We start from the raw sequence: 17569 nt of genomic DNA, 5'->3' as shown, positions 1-17569 counted from the left end.
ATAAAATAAAATAAAATAATAATAAAAACCCTGGCTGGCTGTACAGGGCTGTGGCAGCCGTGGAGCAGGCAGTGCTGTGCTGTTGCTGCACCCCATGCCCCTGCCCGGCCCAGCTCAGCCTCCGCAGCCCCAAGGACACACACATCTGCCGGGGGGGCCTCATTTCCTCATCCACCCACCACACACTGCCATCCTAAAAGCCTTTTGCCACAAGGAAGCCAGACCTGGGCTTTACATGTGTCTGGTCAGGCCTTGGGCCGCCACCCAGAGCCGAGCTGCAAGCACTGCTGGGTGGCAAGAGCCTTGCGAGCAGGCGGATTTACACCTGGGTGTAAACCCCGAGCTGTGTAACGGCCCCGTAACCCAGTGCTTTGCTTGGTTCCCTGCCAGCACGGCAAAGGGGAAGCCTCCCTCGGGGCTGGCCAGGGCAGCGCTGCTGTTATTGCCCCCTCCATACGGCCTTGTGTCACTGCCTGCGGTTGTGTCCCCCCTCCCAGCACCCCAAACACTCAGCCAACACACCGGTTTTGTTGCTTTTAATTTAAAAGGCTTATCCATGAGGAAAAAAAAAAAAAAAGAATAATAAAAAAAAAGGGCAGGTTTGGCCATGGGTCGCCCCACCCCAAACAAACCCCGCTGCCCTGACGTGGTTTTGCAGGGGGCCGGGGACACGGCCGGTGGTGACAAGCTGAGGGGGACGGCAGGGACAGCCACACACTTCCACAGCCCCGTGTAGTGTTGCTAATCTGCAAAGGAGGCCCCCCCCAAAAAAAAAACACTGTGTGCCCACCCTCCTGAGCCCCATGGGGGGCACTGCTCAGGGTGAGGCAGGCGCTGGGAGCTGGTGGCAGCTCAGGGACCCCACTGCAGTCCCCACAGCCCCCGCGGGTGGCTCCGGCACTGTCAAAACTCCTGAGGTCTCCTTCTGGACCCCCTCATTTTGGGACCTCTGCCTCCCTCACGCCGTCTCCTTGGACTGCTTGGCTCGTTGCTTGCGGAGCTTGACGAAGGCCTGGGCCTCCTTGTCCCCCTTCCTGGACTCCAGCAGCCGGAGGATCTCATCCCCTGTGGCACAGGAGGGGACAGACATGAGGGGAGAGGCCTGTGGGGACTCAGCGGGGCCGGGGCGGGCTGTGGTGCCCCATACCACTGGGTTTGGGGTGGGTGAGCGAGAGGCGGGTTTGGGGCACCCATCCCATGTCCGCCTGGTCCTCGTCAGCGTCCAGCCCGGGCACGTGGCGGAGCGAGAAGAAAGCTTCTCCCTCCAGGTCGTTGGCCCCCAACGTGTCGTAGTCGAAGACGGTCAGCAGCAGGCAGGCCCCCTCCTGACGGCATTTCTCAGGGGGGATCAAGCTGGGGGGAGGTGGTGGGACACGTGGGGCCGTCTCACCCCATCCCCTTGGTCCCAAAATTCCCTTTTAAGACACTGAATGGGATTCTGCGGGGTGATGCTCGGTGGGAAGCCGACCCTCCCCACTGCACTCACCCTCCCCGTGGGAGCCCCCCCAGGCTCTCCCGAGGGGGGCAGGAGGTGAAATCCCACCACAGGACCCAGTTCCATGGGGCAGGGCTGCTGGGATGGGGACGTGGGGGCTGGTGGGCACCAAACCCTACATACAAGTCGAAGGCTTCGTCGAAGAGCGGGTGCAGCTCGTTCCTCTTGCACTGGGTGGTCCGGGCCACCACCTCGGGGAACTCGTGCCGGGGCTCCAGGGTGAGCTGGACGAAGGGGTCACTGGAGCCTGGTGGGGTGCAGACATCAGCCCCCTCCTGCTGGGGTAGCTAGGGGGGTTCAGGGCATCATCCAGAGCAGCCAGCCCAGCCCATGGACCTGGGAGGCAGCTGGAGCATCCCCTACTGGGCCATGCATGAAGGAGCCATTGGGAGGCTCAAAATAGGGGTGACCTCTCCTGGAGACTTCCCCAAATGACAGCCAACCCAAGGGACTGTCCCGTATCCCCCCAAGCAGTTTTTTTGTGTGTGTGAGGTGTGCTTTACATAGAGGCAAAACGCTGCCAGCCCTGGCTGCTGGCTTCTGCTTCCAGCACCCCCAAACCCACAAAATAACCCCCTTCCTCCTCAATCCACCTCATGGGGTGCAAAAGCAAACCAAGACGGAGCCCTGGGTCATATCAGGGCCCACGGACGGGGCAGAGGGTTGCCCCAGCCCACACGCTCACCGTTGGAGTCCAGCGGGATGAGGTTGACGGCGTTGAGCACCTCCACGCGCAGTTTCTGCTCCGAGGGCCGGTACAGAGCCTTGATGGTCACGGCCCCGTACTTCTCCGAGCTGGCATCCAGCTGCAAGGTGCAGCGTCGTATCAGGAGCCGAGCATGCGTTATGGGGTACCGGGGAGTCGAGGGACATCCTCGGGGATGCACTAAACCCCAGCACCGGGGCAAACCCACTCCCAAAGCCCCAGGATTGGGGGAGCCTGTGGTGGGGAAGTGCTGCTCTGGTGGTGTCCATCAGCAAGGAGGGGGGCTCGGGAAGGGACTGGGTGCCGCATCCTGACTCCCACCTGCTCCTGGATCCTGTTGCTGAAGTATTTCTGGATCAGCTTGCGGCTGGTGCTGGAGCAGAGGGCCAGGTGGCTCTCCAGAGACTGCGGGGAGGATGAAAGGGGGCGGTCAGGCACCAGGACACGTCTGCAGCCTGGGGATGCTGCCCCCCCCGGCTCTCACACCCTAAGAAAATCCCACTCCCACCACTCCCCAGCACCCATACCACGAAGGCTGCGCTGTGCAGGGTCTCCAGGGGCAGCCCGCAGCCCTCGGCGTGGAAGCACAGCTCCAGGCTCTGGGGAGGAGGACGCTGTTAGCTGGCCCCCAGGCACACACCCAGGGGACTCCGGTACCCCCCGTGTCCCCGGTACCTTCAGGGCACATTGCAGCTTCTTGTAGCGCTGGGTCGAGGACGTCTGCGGCCCCGCAGCTGCAGTCAGCACGGCCAAGGTGTGATGCCAGAGGAGAGCAAGGAGGCTGCAAGGGCGAGGGAGAGGGGCTGTGAGCAGGGGGACCTGGGGTATATCCAGAGCTGATGCAGGGAACTGGCTCACCCCACTAGGCAAAGCCCCCAGCCCCAAGGCGGGGTGACCCCAAGCCCCGTGGGGGATGTTCCTGCCAGGGGAATGCTGCTGGCCTCCACCCTGGCACGGCCCCGGTCACCTTTTGAAGTTCTCCTGGACCAGATGCTCGTTGAGATACTGCAGCTCCGACTCCAGGAACTTCATGAGGGGGATGATGGACTGCAGCGAGAGGAGAGGGGCATTGGGGAGGGCACGGGGGGCGCATCCAGCAGGGTACGGCTGGGAGAGGGGGAGGGTCTGGAGGGCTCCATCCCACAGCAGGAGGGGCCAGGCCAGGAGCTTACATCCTCAGGCTCCCGGGTGTCGTTGGAGGCTGAGAGCTCCTGGATGTGTCTGGCGATGCCCGCTTCCAGCTGCCAGGGAGAAACACATGGAGGCACTGGGGCTTTGCACCAGCATCCCCTTTTCTGTGTCTCGTGGACATTTGGGGCTTTTTTCCCCAAGAAGCCCCACAGCAGCTTCCAGCACACATCCTGCCCCCCCATCCCACACCAACATCCCTCCACGAGCCTCCCTGCTCTGGATATTTCACCTCCCCCTTCTCCCCTTACACCTTATTGCCATCCCCTCAGATTAAACCTCCCCGCTGGGGTCAGGCAGTCACCTTGGTGGCCAGGGCTTGTACCACATCCTGGACTTCGCGGTCCAGGCAGGACACGGTGCTGTCGAGCTGGTGGTGCAGGGTGTGCTGGATCTGCTGCGGGTCGATGACGGCCCCCGTGCGCCGCTCCAGCTGGGCCCAGTCCAGCTGCGATGGCAGCTTCAGGATGAGCAGCCGCAGCTGCTTGATGTTGTTCACCACGATGCAGAGCTGGGGAGGAGGGTCTGCTTCAGGGCACCCCACTGCCCAACCCCATCCTCACTCACCCTCATCCCCATTCTCACCTTACTCCACCCTACCCCACCCCCACCCCCACCCCCACCCCCACCCCATCCCCTCCATCCCCTCCCCTCCCCTCCCCTCCCCTCCCCTCCCCTCCCCTCCCCTCCCCTCCCCTCCCCATCCCATCCCATCCCATCCCATCCCATCCCATCCCATCCCATCCCATCCCATCCCATCCCATCCCATCCCATCCCCTCTATCCCATCCCATCCCATCCCATCCCATCCCATCCCATCCCATCCCATCCCATCCCATCCCATCCCATCCCATCCCATCCCGTTTCCCCTGCCCACACCATTTCCCTCCCAGTTTTCCAATATTACAGCTATGGGGGTCAGCAGATCCCCATAAAAACCCAGCCCCAGAATGTTGGGGCTGCCACCCCCTCCCGAGCTGTGGGTCCTGCCCCGATACCAACCCTGTTGGCCGCTTCACCCTCGTTCTGCTCGCTCAGCGACAGAGCCTCAGCCCTGGCCTTGATGAGCCGGCAGTACATCAGGGCGATTTTGCACATGTCCTGCAGGGTGGAGAAGGAGCAAACGAGACCAAAATGGGAGAGCACCACAGGGCTGGGGTCCCTCACCACGCCGGCATGGGACACTGGCCCTATCCATCAGCACCCAGCTCCAAGAGCGGAAGAGAAAACTGCTGCTGGTGCCTGTTGGGTCAGCTTCTGCCATCCAGGCCCGGGTGTACGAACCTCCACGAGCTTCACCATGATCATGAAGGCTTCCTCGGGGTCCGGCCAGTTGAGCTGCTGCCAGGTCTTCACGATCTGGGCGTAGCAGGTGGACAGGTCAACGGTGGAGGTGCTGTGCTTGTTGTGCTCCCCAAAGGGCGTCAGCTGGCGGGGCAGAGACAGCAAACATAATTTAGCTTGTATGGGAAGGAGCCGTCCCAGACAGGAAAGCTGCTCCTATGTTTTAGGGCTCTCTGGCTCCTCATCAGCTCCTTCTTATACCCCATCTGAGGGGTGAGGACCGAGGAGGGGTACGTAGCCCTGGGGAAAAGACCTCGGGGGGATTGTGTGAGGGACTTGGTGAGTCCCCGGGGGCTGCAGGGAGTTGTTCTCCCCCCCGGGTTACCTGGTCCATCTGCACGGCTCTCTGCGCCCTCTCCAACGCGATGGTGTAGGCTTTCTGCAGCCACTGGGGCACGGCTTCCTTGAACCACTGGTGGAAATCGCTCAGGGCCAAAGGCCCGTCCCTGTGGATGAAGGCACCAGCTTCTCCCAGTGCACTGTGATGGCACGGGGCTACCACCTTACACGCAAAAAACTGCCCCAGGGAGGCACATGCTAAGGAAAAACCTCTGCTTGGAGGTGAGGTCCCCATCAATCCCACCCAGAAATGGGCCTGAAACCCTCCTGGTGATGCTCACATCGACACCAGCCACCAACAGCCTGGTCTGCCAGGGCGGAATTAGCAGTGGAGGTGAGAGGGAAGGGTTTGGCAGTCTTCTGGATTTACTGCTCCATCCTCCCCACCCCCCAGCATCTCCCCTTTGGGGTTCAGTACCTCTCTGGGAGGAAGTCCTTCATCCGATAGAGCTCCTGCAGGTTCAGGTAGAGCTGGAAGAGGCTCTCAGCCGTGGGCTTGGACATGCTGCTGTCCACCTCGTGCAGCTGCTCCTGGACATGCTCTGCAACCTGGCAGGGATAAAGGGAAGAAGGGGTGGCTGTGGGGCAGAGGTGTTTTTGGGGGGCAGCCAGGAGGGCTGGCTCTGGTACAGGCTTTCTGGAGGCACGGGGTGAGGGTGGCTCAAAATCTCAGCCTGGTTCAGCCCTCAGTCCCAGGAGTGCAGGGCAGCCCGGGCTCGCTCACCAGGCTCTCCAGCTCCACGTAGGCGATGGAGAAGAGATTCAGCTTCAGGGTGCTGCAAGAGAGAAACAGGGAGTCAGGAGCCTGCCAGCCGCAGCCCAGCAAACCCAGCCCAGCAAAGGCTCCCAGCCCGTGCCCTAGGAGAGGAGAGCTCCACGAGGCAGAGATGGGGCCTCTGGGTTTCTCCTTTCATAGGTGCTGTGGAGCCCAAAGACCAAGGAACGAAGCATCAACGTGCCTTGTTGCTCTTGGTCCCGGGGAAGGTGGATGAGGAGGGACCAAGCTTCAAGGCCTACCTGATGAAGAACTTATTCCAGGTTTTCTGGCACTGCTGGAGATCTGCTATCACCTCCAGGAGCAGTTTGGCCAAGGCTTTGCCGTTCTCCTCCATGCTCTGCGAAAGAGGGAACAGCTTGTTTTGGATGCTCAGCGATATTGAGACGACATCCAGAATTGTTTTATTTCTGTGATTTGCTCTTGTGGAGTAGCAGGCTAGCATTACAACCACATCAGGAGCACCAACAAGTTGTCATCCTTTGTCCCCCTGTGCTTGCGTGGCCGGGCAGGGGACCACCTCCTGCTCCTGCCCATCCCACCAAGGCCTTAAGCCTGCAGGTAACATGCGTCATGGGGCTTTAAGCTGGCAGCATTTGGGTCTCCAACTTAAAACACCATGAAACAAGCACCTGCTGGACACCCAAATACCTCGACAGCTCAAAAAACTGCAAAAGCCTCCTCTCAGGTCTCATCATCCCACCCCTCAGCCTCCCTCACACCCCTGCCCAGGAAATTGCTTCATTCCTTGTCAGAGAGGCCGAGATGGGGACTCACCTTCACCATGGGCTTGAGGTGCTGCTTCTTCATGTGAAACCACTCCGTTGTGCCTGACTGCAAGAGAGGAGCCCTGGTGTGAGAAGCCAAGGATGGATCCAGCTCTGCCATCCCCTCCACCATCCCATTCCCCTGGGCAGGACCTTGTGGTGGGAACCAGAGGTTTGGGCCACCCAGCAGAAGAAATGTGGGTGGTTTTCCCCCCAGGACAGTCCGGGTGGCTTTGTAGGAGAGGTGTGGGCATTGGGCAGGGGTTGGAGATGGGAAGGGGTGCTGCAGGGTGCCACCCCTCTGGGGTTAGGGAGGGCGAGAATCCCCCTGGTGCCACTACCTTGAGTGCCTCGGAAACCATTTTGGGGAGGTCAGGGCTGAGCGTGCACAGCTCCCGGAAAGCTTTCATCTTGCACATCTGGACCAGGACCCTGCGAAGCAAGAAGCATCGGTGAGACCCAGCACCGGCCCCTCTGAACCAGCGCCTCTCCCCCAGGAGACCCTACCCAAACAGACCTTCTCCTCCCAACAACATCCCCCACGGGGAGCCCTGGGCGAGGGGCCAGACAGGAGAAGTGTCACAGCAGTTAGGTGTCCAGCAGCCTGGAAAGGCGGGGCAGGGAGGGAATGGGGGCAAAAAGGGCTCTCACGGGCTTCTCCTCCAGCTTCCAGCCTTGTCCATGCTGGTGGCCAAGCACTACGACCCCGCGCGCCGCCCACACCGGCGCTGCACTCACCGCAGCAGGGACTGCAGCCTCTCCGTGGACCTCGCGACGGAGAGGGGGAAGATGATGCGGTACCTCCGGATGAGGGACACCCCGTAGGTCAGCAAGGACTGGAAGGACTCGGCCAGCTCTGCTTTCTGGGGAGAAGGAAGGGGACGCGCTGTTGTCCTTGGTGGTGGCACCACGGTGCCATTTGGCAAGGGGTCTGTGGCTCTTGATCTTCTTCAGGGGTGGAGAAACCTCCTCGTGTGCCCAGGAATTTCTTCCTGGAGGGGCTGAGCTGAGCTTAACCACACGAGCTTAACTTATTTGCAATTAAACCACATCGCTACGCATGAATAATTAAAAGGCTCAGCAGGGTGCTGGGATGCCCTGGAAAAAAAGGCCGGGAGAAGCCAGTGGGAACTGGGTCAGATCCCATTTTTTGCTGGTGTTGGGACTGATGTGATCACAGCGATGGAGGAGGGCGAGATCAGTGCAAAAAGGGTGAGGGCTCCTCTGCAGAGATGGGGAACAAATCCCCCAAGGGAAGGGCTTCCCTAATTTGTCCTGGTCCCTATGGCTGGCTGCCCACCAGGAAAGCCCCGCAGCCCATCCCTGAGGTCTCAGGGCACCCCTGCACCCTACAAGCCCCTGCCCTTGCTGCAGCACAAGGAGGGAATCGTGGCCGGGAGCTGCAAGAGGAGGCTCGGGGTGGGTGCTTGGGGCACATCTCCTCGGTGTCCCACCTGCTCTGGCCTCAGGCGCTCCTGCACCCACTGGTACTCGATGCTGGTGATCTGGTGGAGCAGGCAGTTGCTGTTGAACTCCAGGCTCTGGTAGAGCTTGCTGTACGCCAGCCACTGCCTGGGGAGGAGGGAGAGGCCCGGCTGAGCCCCAAGGGAATGGTGCAGGGCTCCCCAAGGCTATGGCCAGAATGGGGAAGCCGAGAGCTTCTCCCAGCTCGAGGAGGGGTACTCACGCCATGACCTGGTGGAAGTCAGAGAGGTCTTTCTGCGTGGCGTGCAGGTACAGCACGGTGCTGGCGTGCCGGCTCAGCTCCCCGTCCCAGGCAATGCTGCCGGCCTGCTGGGAGCACAGGGGGTGAGGTGCCTTGCAGCAGGCTGGGCTGAGTGGGGACGGGGACGGGCACCAGGACCGCGTGTGTTCACGGGGCCACAGGCACCAGGCACGGAGCAGAGCCTGTGTCAACGTGACGGGCACCAAAGGAAGCCCCCACCCCGTCCCTGCTGCTTCTCCACGGCACCTGGTGCTGCAGGATCTCGTAGGACACCAGCTGCTGCAGGAGGTGCCGATGGACGGTGTAGCTGGGCTGCGTCCTGCTGCTCGTGGTGGCTCTCTGGAAAGGGACAACGCATGCCAACCGGGTGGGCAGCAACCTGCAGCTGCCCAAACGTGCAGGGAGGTGGTCGGATGGGGGAAAGCAAGAACCCAAAATGCATGGAGCCAGAGAACCCAGCCCAGGGGTGCAGGTACGCACAGAGCCCAGGGGAGGGCTGAGATGGGTTTCCAAAGCCTGCCAGCACCCCTGGTCCTGGGGCACGGAGATGGAGCCCAGGGGACGGGCAGCTGGGGAAGCCCCGTCCTGCCAGGAGATGGAAGGGGACCCCCTGCTCCCTGCCTCCTACCCTCTTGTGGGTCAGCAGGAACTGCAGGTGACACTGGCCCCGGTTGGGATATGTTTCTGTCCGCGGCTCCAGCTGGTACCACTGGTCGTCCCAGCAGTGCAGGTCCTGCGTGCACAGAGGCAAGGGGTGAGGGAGTGTTCCCACGGCAGTAACAGGGCAGGAAAGTGCTGCAGTGCACATCTAGAGTATCTGACTTTTAAAAAGCCATATAACCACTGGGTAAGCGCGTGGGACTGGCACTGGTCCAGTCCCACGCTGTGGGGTGCCCAGCACTGAGCTGGGGGACGTGGCATCGCCCTGCAGCTCTGGGAGCCCGGCTCAGCCCACGCTGCCACGGGGCTGGGGTCCTGCCCGGCCCCCCCCAAGCTTCACCCGCATCCAGGTCACGTCTCTCACCTTCAGGCGCAGGACCACGTTCCCCAAGAAATCGTCCTGCCCTTTGTCTTTCCGAGCATCCTTAAAGATCCTGAAAAGCAGGTACAAGGAGGGTGGAGAGGTTCCCACAGCCGGCACCAGCCGTGGTGTGGGCAAAGCGGGGCAACGTGGGGCCAGCAGGGAGCTGCTGCCCTCCCTCCCTCTCTCCCTTCCCCCAGGGGCAGTTGTTGAACCCAGGAGGCAGAGGAGCCACTGACAGCCCCACACGGCAGTGCCGGGGGGACAGCACCCACCGCTTGAGGCCGTGAAGGTCTGTCAGCTCGCCCAGCTTGTGCCGCACCGACTCCACCACGTCCGAGTCCCTGGGGGTGGCAAAGCCCACAGTGAGGGCAAAGGGGGGAAATCAAACGAGTGCAGCGCGTTTCAGGGCACCGCAGTGACGGTGGAGGTGGGGGTGAGGGTGTTGGGGGCTGAGGACACCCCCAAAAAGCAGCTGTCTGCCCCAGATGCCCCAGATCCACAAGCACGTGGCTTGTTGCCATAAATTAAATCAAGGCTCGGTCCTCAGCTGCTTTTTGCCTTGGGCAATGAGTCTGGGCTGTGCAAAGCCAGCCTGGGCTCCCTGCCCTGCGCAGGGCTGTCAGTGACTGCTTGCAGCTGAAAACAAGGCAGAAATGGGGCCCCAGCAGTTTTTGGGGCTTTGCAAAGGGTGCAGATCCCAGGACCAACCCAGTCACCCTCCCAGCCTCCAGTGCCAGGAGCAGGACTCTGCCTGGCTGGGCTCACCACATGTCCAGGTGGAAGCTGGCCGTTTCCGTGTCCTCAAACTCCCTGCAAGGCACAAGCAGAAGGCGTCACGCCAGCAGCACCACGGGACCAGCAGCAAGGGGGCAGGACAGCGGCCACAAGGGAGATGAGATGGAGATGGAGGTGGAGATGGAGATGATGGAGAACTCCACACACACACACTCACACACCATGCAGCCTGGGAAATCAGTACCCTACAAGACTGATTTTGGCCACCCCCTCCAAACTCCCTGCACCTGCTGGCTGGGTCAGACCAGATGCACAGCGAGACCCCGCAGGCATCACCCCACAGAGCCCCCAAATCCCTCCCCCCAAGGCAGGTTAACCAGCCGCCACCCCGCAGCCCCCGTGAAGCGCTGGGATGGAGGGGTGGCAGATTACAGGATAAACGTCTCGTCCCACACCGGGTTGAGCGTCTGGCTTATGACTTGTGTGCGATGGATCTGGTCTTCGGGGATGAGGTCCTTGACCACGGCCTTCAGCCGCTTCTTGCTGTCGGGGTGGGCCGGCTCCTGGCTCTTGGCCTCGATGCCCAGCAGGCAGTACGGGTCGCTGAAGCCTGCAAGGGCCCGGCAGTGCAAGCCCTGTGCGAGCAGCAGCCATCCCCTTTTGGGCTAAGCCACCCCCTCCCAGCTCCACTTACCGCTGACGTCTTTCCCCAAAATCCCCTTGGCTTCCTTCACGGTTGCTTTCAGGCAAAAAATTGGGCTCTGAAAGAAAGCAAAGATTGCTCAACCTAGGGGAAAAGCAGCCACAAAGATCTGCTCCGGCCTGGGTGCGCACCAGGGGGTGAAGGAGAGTCCTGGGGACCCAACCCCGTGAGGAAGTTCAGGGCTCGAGCAGGACCCTGCCACCACCTTCCCCTTGTCACAAAAAGGCTCAACACCCACAGAGCACCCCAAACCCGAATAGGGGGACCAGGCATCGACCCCGAGCCGGGATCCCATCCTGCTCCCTACCTCCAGCTCCTTGACCCGCTGCATGCTGGCCCTGTGCTCCTCCGCGTCCATGCCGAAAGCCTGTTATAAATATTAGGGCCGCTGACGGATGTGGCCCTGTTCCTGGTGGCTGGACAGCAGCCAGGGACTTCCCGCTGTGCCCCGGCAGCCAGCTGGAGGCGAGGAGCAGCGGGAGGGCTGGGGAACGGCTGAAATTCGGGAGAGCCTCGGGCTGAGCGCCCCGAGCCCAAGACAAAGCCCTGCTCACAGCCCCATGGCTGGATGCCGCTGCCGTGTCTTTAGGGGCGTCCTTTAGGGGCGACTGCACAGCACGGGGGGGACAGGATGGGATTGGGGGGGTCCCAGCGGGCTGCACCCACCTTCTGCACGTAGGCGTAGAGCTCCTGGGCGTCTGCCACGTGGTGGGGCTCGGGTTTGCCCATGCGGTGCCGGATGGTGTAGAGCACCTCCTCGTACAGTAGGGCCAGCTGCGGGGACAGCGCCGACCCCTCGCCACCACCCCAGGCACCCCATGTGTCCCCCCCCACCCCAACCCAGCACCCCGCTCGCCCTCCTCCCCAGCACATCCATGGGGTGCCAGCAGCTGGGTGAGCTCGCTCCGGCACCCAAAGGCGATGTCCTTGGGGAGGCTCTGCGTCCCCCCCTGCACCTCGGTGGCCCCCTCTGATGTCCCCAAGGGAGCCCACGCCAGGGCCACACTCGTACCTCCTGCTTGGAGAAGCGGTGGGACAGGTCCATCTGGAGAAAGGAGAGAAGCAGAGAGGTTTCCCGTCAGGGCTGGAGACACGGAGAGGGTTTAGGAGGAAACTGCAGGGAACTGGGGACAGGGTGGGCTTGTCCCCAAGGTGCCATTTAGCCCCATGGCCAAGGTGCAGCATGAAGCCCGAAACCAGATCCCCATCGCCCATCGATGGGGGCACTGGGGCTTCCCCGAGCCCTGCAGGTTGAGGGGTGGCAAGAAATGGCAGCTGAGCTGCCCAGGGCAGCCGTGGGCAAGGAGCCAGCAGAAGGCAGGGGGCTGTCAGGCAGGAAAAGAAACGTGATGCTGAACTGCTCTCTGCTGGCGTGAAGACCCCGTGCCCCACTCGCCGGATGACCAGCAGTGGTATTTGTTTTACAAAAGACAAGGGAATGAAAACCAAGCCAGGCAACGGGGCACGTCCTGACCCTGCTGCCCACTGTGCCAGGCATCACACCCCAGCCAGCCCGCACCAAGCAGGGCTCTGCAAGGTCTGGCAGGGGAATTAAACCGCCTCTGCTCCCAGTGCCCCTGCACCCGGAGCTCTCAGCCTGTGCCCATGTGTGCCGGGTCCTCCCTGGGCCAGGCCTGTGTTTGGGCTGGATTTGGCCACAGCCACAGCTGAGCAATTTGTTCCCTGCGCCCATCCTTGTCTAGCCACGGTGACTGTGCCACCACGGGCTGGGTGACTGCAGTGGGTGTCATGTGCCAGCCGTGGCAGCTCCGGGTGTCTGGGACCCTTGGGAGCACAATGGGGTGACACCACCACCCCAAAAAATAATTCGTCTTAGCCTTGTTTTTTGGACATCTTTGAAATGCGCTTGGTCCCTTCTGTGCCAAACACAGACCCAGCTCATCAGGGTTGGGATGATGGGGGCTGGTAGGAAGGGATGAACCCCACCCCCAGGTCAGCCCAGGTCCTGAAATGACCTTGGGATCCTCCTAATAGAAAGAAAAAAAAAAATACAGCCACTGGAACGTCACCATTTGCTTATGGCAAATCTGGGGCTGCCGTAATCCCCCAGCCATCTGGGCTGGGTTCAGCTCCTCCACCCGCAGCAGGTTTAACCCTGGAGCTGCTTCAGCCCCGTCCTGGGGGCTGTGGTCTCCAAACACCCCCTGGCCAAGGTTGGAGCCTTGCCAGCAGCATCAGGGCAGCATGGGAGGGGGGCAAGGGGCTTGCTGCCGCTTTGTGGGGTTGGGGCTCTCCCAACCCCACAGCTCCCCACTGAAATCAGGGCAGGCTGCCCTGGTGGCTCCTTTGTGCTCGCCCACACGAGCACAGGACTCCGTGAGATAAAGCCAAGCCCCTGCAACGTGTTCGCAGCTGCTAATCCCTGTGCCAAGACCCCAGCTGAAATCCAGACGCGTTGCTTAAATCCAGGCCTGGACACGGCTGCCAGCACCCCCAGCCTGTGCGCGGTGGCAGCGACGCCGTGGGGCAGCTTTTCTGCAGGGATGGAGGGAGGACGAGTCCCTCGGGGGCATTCAACCCCCAGCACAGCTCCTCAGCATCGTGTTGCAGGCACCCAGCAGCACCAGGCACCCCCCCCGGAGGCTCCTTTGGCTCTGGCAGAGCCCCAGTCCCATTTCCTGGGGACATCTGCGGGGATGCAGCCTGCCCGGCTGCCGTGGAGGAAGTCTCTTGGGGTGTTTGGGTGAAAAGCAGGGCTTTTGGGGGCTCTGCAGATGGGAGGGAGCTGGGAGACAGCTGAAGGACCCTTCTGTACCAGCACAGGGCTCGGGTGCCTGTGCAGGTTTACGGCAGGATGTGCCCCCCCCCCCAGCTCCCACCCCCATTTCTTGCTTGGCATCAGCATCAACGTCAGCACCAGCCCAAGCCTGGCCGCACGCTCACCCCAATTCCCCCCCCACACCCCGAGCACCTTCCCCGTGTCCACCCCCGGGCCCAACCCTGCACCCTGGGGTCCTGCAGCCCCCCCTGACCCCCAATCCCAGCACTTCTGGGACCACCGAGCCCCAGGTGCAGCCTCCAGCCCCTGGGGAGGCGAAGCGGGCACCTACCTCGGGGCTCTCCTCCTCCCCGGGGAGGGTCCCCGCGGGGGCCTCGCCAGCAGCCTCCATCCCGGGGCGAAGCTCAGCGGGGGCAAGGCAGGCTGTGCAGCGGGGCCTCCCTTCCCCTCGCTCACATGCTCGGAGGAAACCACAGCCCTTATCTCCCCGCGGCCATTTGAGCGAACGGAAACGGCGCGCGGGCCTCCTGCAAGGGGAGCGGGGCCACGCAGGCGCCCCCCAGCCCCATGGGGTGCTTGGGGTGCAGGTGGGGTGGGAGAGGGGTGTCACGTCCAAAGCCGGTAGTTGTTAATGAGAGAAAGTTTACTTTTTTTGGGGGGGAAAAAGTAATCCTGAAGGCAGAAGGTGGTGGTGGCGGAGAGGGTGGTGACGTGCGTGGAGGATCTGGGTTGCAGTGTGGGTATTTGGGACCCAGCGTGCCCTCGCGCCCCTTAAGGACGGGTGGGGGACCCTAGAGAAAGCAGAAGTCATCTGGGGGCTGGAGGGGGGTCTGCAAGAACCCCCCTGTGGCACCCAAAAGGCCTTGAGGAAGCCTGTGCTGAGAACTGATGCAGTTACTGCACGCCTGGGGACGGCTGCGGGGCTGTCCCTGCCGGGAGGGGACACGCAGCCTTCCTCCCCTCCCCTGGCTGGTCACCGGGGGAAAAACGAGCAGCAGGAAACTGGTGTTTTACTGTCAGCTTTTGTTCCTGTAAACACTTTATCTGATCTCGAGGCATGCTGACGGGTTCCTATCAGCACCCACCAGCAGCGCCCTCCCCAGAGATGCCTATCGGTGGGACAGGGGCTGGCAGCGCAGCAGCACAGGGAGGGGGGGAGACAGCTTCCCACCACCTCCAATTTCTGGCCCCCAGATCCTCCTGGGGGCCCTACACGAGGTGTTTCAGGCCAGCCAGGGCTGGGGCAGCGGGTGGCGATGCTGGGGACGGAGGTGCTGCGTCCCCCAGCAGGGATTTCGGTTGGGTCCAAGCAGGAAACCACAACGGTGGAAACTGTGCCGAGACGTTTGTCCCCGTAATAGTGGTGTGAGGTGATGACGCCGGCGGTGTGGGGGTGTCCCCGGCATGCTGAGTCAACCTGGGGCTGCTGGAGGGGGGAGGCAGGCAGCCCCCCGATGGCAATCATCTGTTCCCTTAATACAGGCACACTGCGGCCCCGTAGCTGCTTTAGGAGGGACCCCAACTGCCCTTCGCCCCCCAAACCTGCAGGCTGTGATGGCAAAAGGAGGTCCCTGAAGCTGGGGGATAGGGAGATGGAGAAAGGAGATGGAAGAAGCCGGTTGATGGGATGCTCAGGTGTCTGCTTGGCATAGCTGTCACGGAGCAGACGTCAGGGCTGCACGGCACTCGCCCAGCGCTCGCTCTGTCCCTCCTGCAAATTCCCACGGGCAGAGGGATGCAAAGCTCTAGGCAGAGACGGCGAGACCCTGAGCAGCTGCAGCCCATCCCCACCAAATGGCCTCGACCCCTGAGCCTCGAGAGAAGCTGCTGCTCAAGCTCCTGCTCCCCCATTTCAGGAGGGCTCCTGTGCAGCGCTGGGGCGCAGGGCTGGGCTCAGCACCACTTTGCCTCCACCTCACCCTAATGCAGGGGTGCTCGGGGCTCTCCCAGCCCCCCCATCCTCATCTCGGACCTTTCCAGCCTGCAGGAATTTCGGCTTAGTGTTTGCTTCACCTTGGGCAAACAGTTGAAAGGCGTCTCCTGCCCTGCTGGTGGTGGGGACACGGTGCTGAGCTCTGCCCCGCCAGGCGCATGTGCTGTGCCTCGACCTGGGCCATCAGCGCCTTGCTCCACTGCCCAGTGTCGTCAGAGGAAAGCGGAGACGTGAAGTGCACCGTGCCTCTTCAAAACGATTGCTCTCAGCTTTGATTGCAAAAGCAAAATCTGGCATAGCAGAGAGCGACCACAGAGATAAAGGCAGGAGGCAGGCACGGCGCGCCGGCTCCCCCCGAGCTGCTCACACCTTCTGCTGCTCCTTGCCAGCAGAAAGCAACAAGGGGCAAAGAAACACCCAGTGCCTCCCCCAGCACCCGGAGAACAACTGGTGAAAGTTTAGTTGAGCGTCCCATCCACCTGCCTTCCCCTTCTAAGGGTGAAGAAATACAGTTGACTGCAAACGGTGCTGAGCATCAGACAGGCAATCCTCAGCCAGAAGCCTGTGTTGTGGTTTTGCAGATTTTAGAGAGCAAAATCCAGCTTCAGTGTGGCAGGTTCGGTTAAAAAATTGTCACCAGAAGTGCCTGGGATAAAACAGGTCCCACGGGCACAGGACAGGGATTGCGCGGGGTTTGGGGCCTCTTTTTGCAATGCGAAAGGAGAGCTCTTTGGGGATCGTGTTTCAATAACAACAAATGCCCTTTTTTTTTCCCCCAGGTTTCACCAGCAAGCACCTGCTCCAGAAAACACCAGAGTTCACGGCTCACTGTATTTGCACCTCAAACTACTCCTCATCCTGGAAACACCACAGAAAAGCCCTAAAAAGCAGCTCTCAGTAGTAGCACAGGTTTCTACTCACTACAGACAATCCCAATTAACTCCATGCCCCAAATTAGCAGAACCTTGCAAAACTCCCCACATTGCCCCCCGTGCTGCCAAAGGACGTGGTTTTCCAAAGGGACCAGGTCTGGGTTCCCCAGAACAGCCCTCCCTCCCACACACCATGTATCAGCACAAAACAGAGCAAACCTCTCCATTCCCTTTAAAAGCAACTCATCCTAAAGGAAAACACTTTTTAGGGCTATATTCCTATGGGGCTGCAGGCTGCCCCGGTATAAATCAAGTCCACGGTTCGTTCATGCACAGGGTTGTAGCTGCTGCTCTGGGGTATCCAGAGAAAATAGGCCACTATAGAGCAAGCAGCCTTGCACTTTTTAAAGTTTATCTTTCCTCTAAATGAAAACCAGCTATAAAAGGAGACCCTCCACAGGCATCAATAGCAGTTTATCTTCCTACCTCTTGGCTTGATAATCCTGGAGACGCCGCCTGTCCTCACCCTTATCTCAAGCTCTCGGCTGGAAATGGGCAAATGGTCAAAAAAATTGATTTCAACATGTCCCTCCCTCACTTCTCCTTTTAAACACCGGCTCCAATGACTGTGCAAAACCAGGCTGTGCCTGCTACGGTTTGGCAAGCCGTACAGCAGAAGCCCGAGGCGGAGGAGAGCAGGGCACGGTGGCGGAAGGCACTTTCAAAATGACACCAGGGAGGCTCCTGCTCCTCCCCCAGGACTTTCTACCCCAAGCCCCCCGATGCTGCCTGCCCTGGGACCAGCGGTTTCATACCCTGATGGATGTCAGCCAGTCCCCCTGCTTGCCTAGTGTGGGGCCTTTCAGTTATTTCTGCCCCTAAACCCACATCCTTTCTTCCCAAAGGTTCTCCTGAGCAGCTGGAGTGCTGCCCTAGGAAAAAACAGTGGTGGATGGTTGGGGGGAATCCCATTTCAGAGCGATGTCAAGGCAAACCCCGTCCTGGGAAGTGCTTTGGGATCTTCCAACCACCCCCTCAGGGCAGTGCAGCTGCGAAATCTGCATTTCCCTGGAGCAGGACAGAAGGGTTTGGAGCATGAGGTGCCTTCTGCACCGCAGGTGCAGGTGAGGATGACTCCAGTTTCACAAAGCAGCCGGCTCTGTGCTGCTGGGCACTGACCAGATGTCACCATCCCCAGCCCCTCCGGAGCAAACACAGCTATG

General features: G+C 61.1%; 1 protein-coding gene across 1 annotated transcript; it reads right to left on the bottom strand.

Annotated features, from left to right (window-relative positions):
• Positions 1-521: 521 nt before the first annotated feature.
• Positions 522-13932, bottom strand: UNC13D (unc-13 homolog D; the record flags this gene model as incomplete). Its single annotated transcript, XM_084298725.1, has 32 exons — positions 522-1065; positions 1148-1353; positions 1619-1742; positions 2181-2301; positions 2523-2606; positions 2729-2800; positions 2877-2982; positions 3169-3248; positions 3374-3442; positions 3694-3900; positions 4391-4489; positions 4673-4816; positions 5058-5178; positions 5490-5620; positions 5796-5847; positions 6089-6186; positions 6624-6680; positions 6955-7045; positions 7352-7476; positions 8068-8185; positions 8301-8404; positions 8586-8678; positions 8968-9072; positions 9364-9433; positions 9636-9704; positions 10129-10173; positions 10531-10708; positions 10793-10859; positions 11109-11168; positions 11468-11575; positions 11814-11846; positions 13873-13932. The coding sequence occupies 32 exons, from the start codon at positions 13930-13932 to the stop codon at positions 959-961; spliced, it is 3204 nt and encodes a 1067-aa protein (XP_084154851.1). The 3' UTR covers positions 522-958.
• Positions 13933-17569: the final 3637 nt, after the last annotated feature.

Source organism: Netta rufina, assembly GCF_964035555.1.
Source record: "Netta rufina genome assembly, chromosome: 19".
NCBI classification, from domain to species: domain Eukaryota; kingdom Metazoa; phylum Chordata; class Aves; order Anseriformes; family Anatidae; genus Netta; species Netta rufina.
This window is presented reverse-complemented; position numbering and strand designations above follow the sequence as displayed.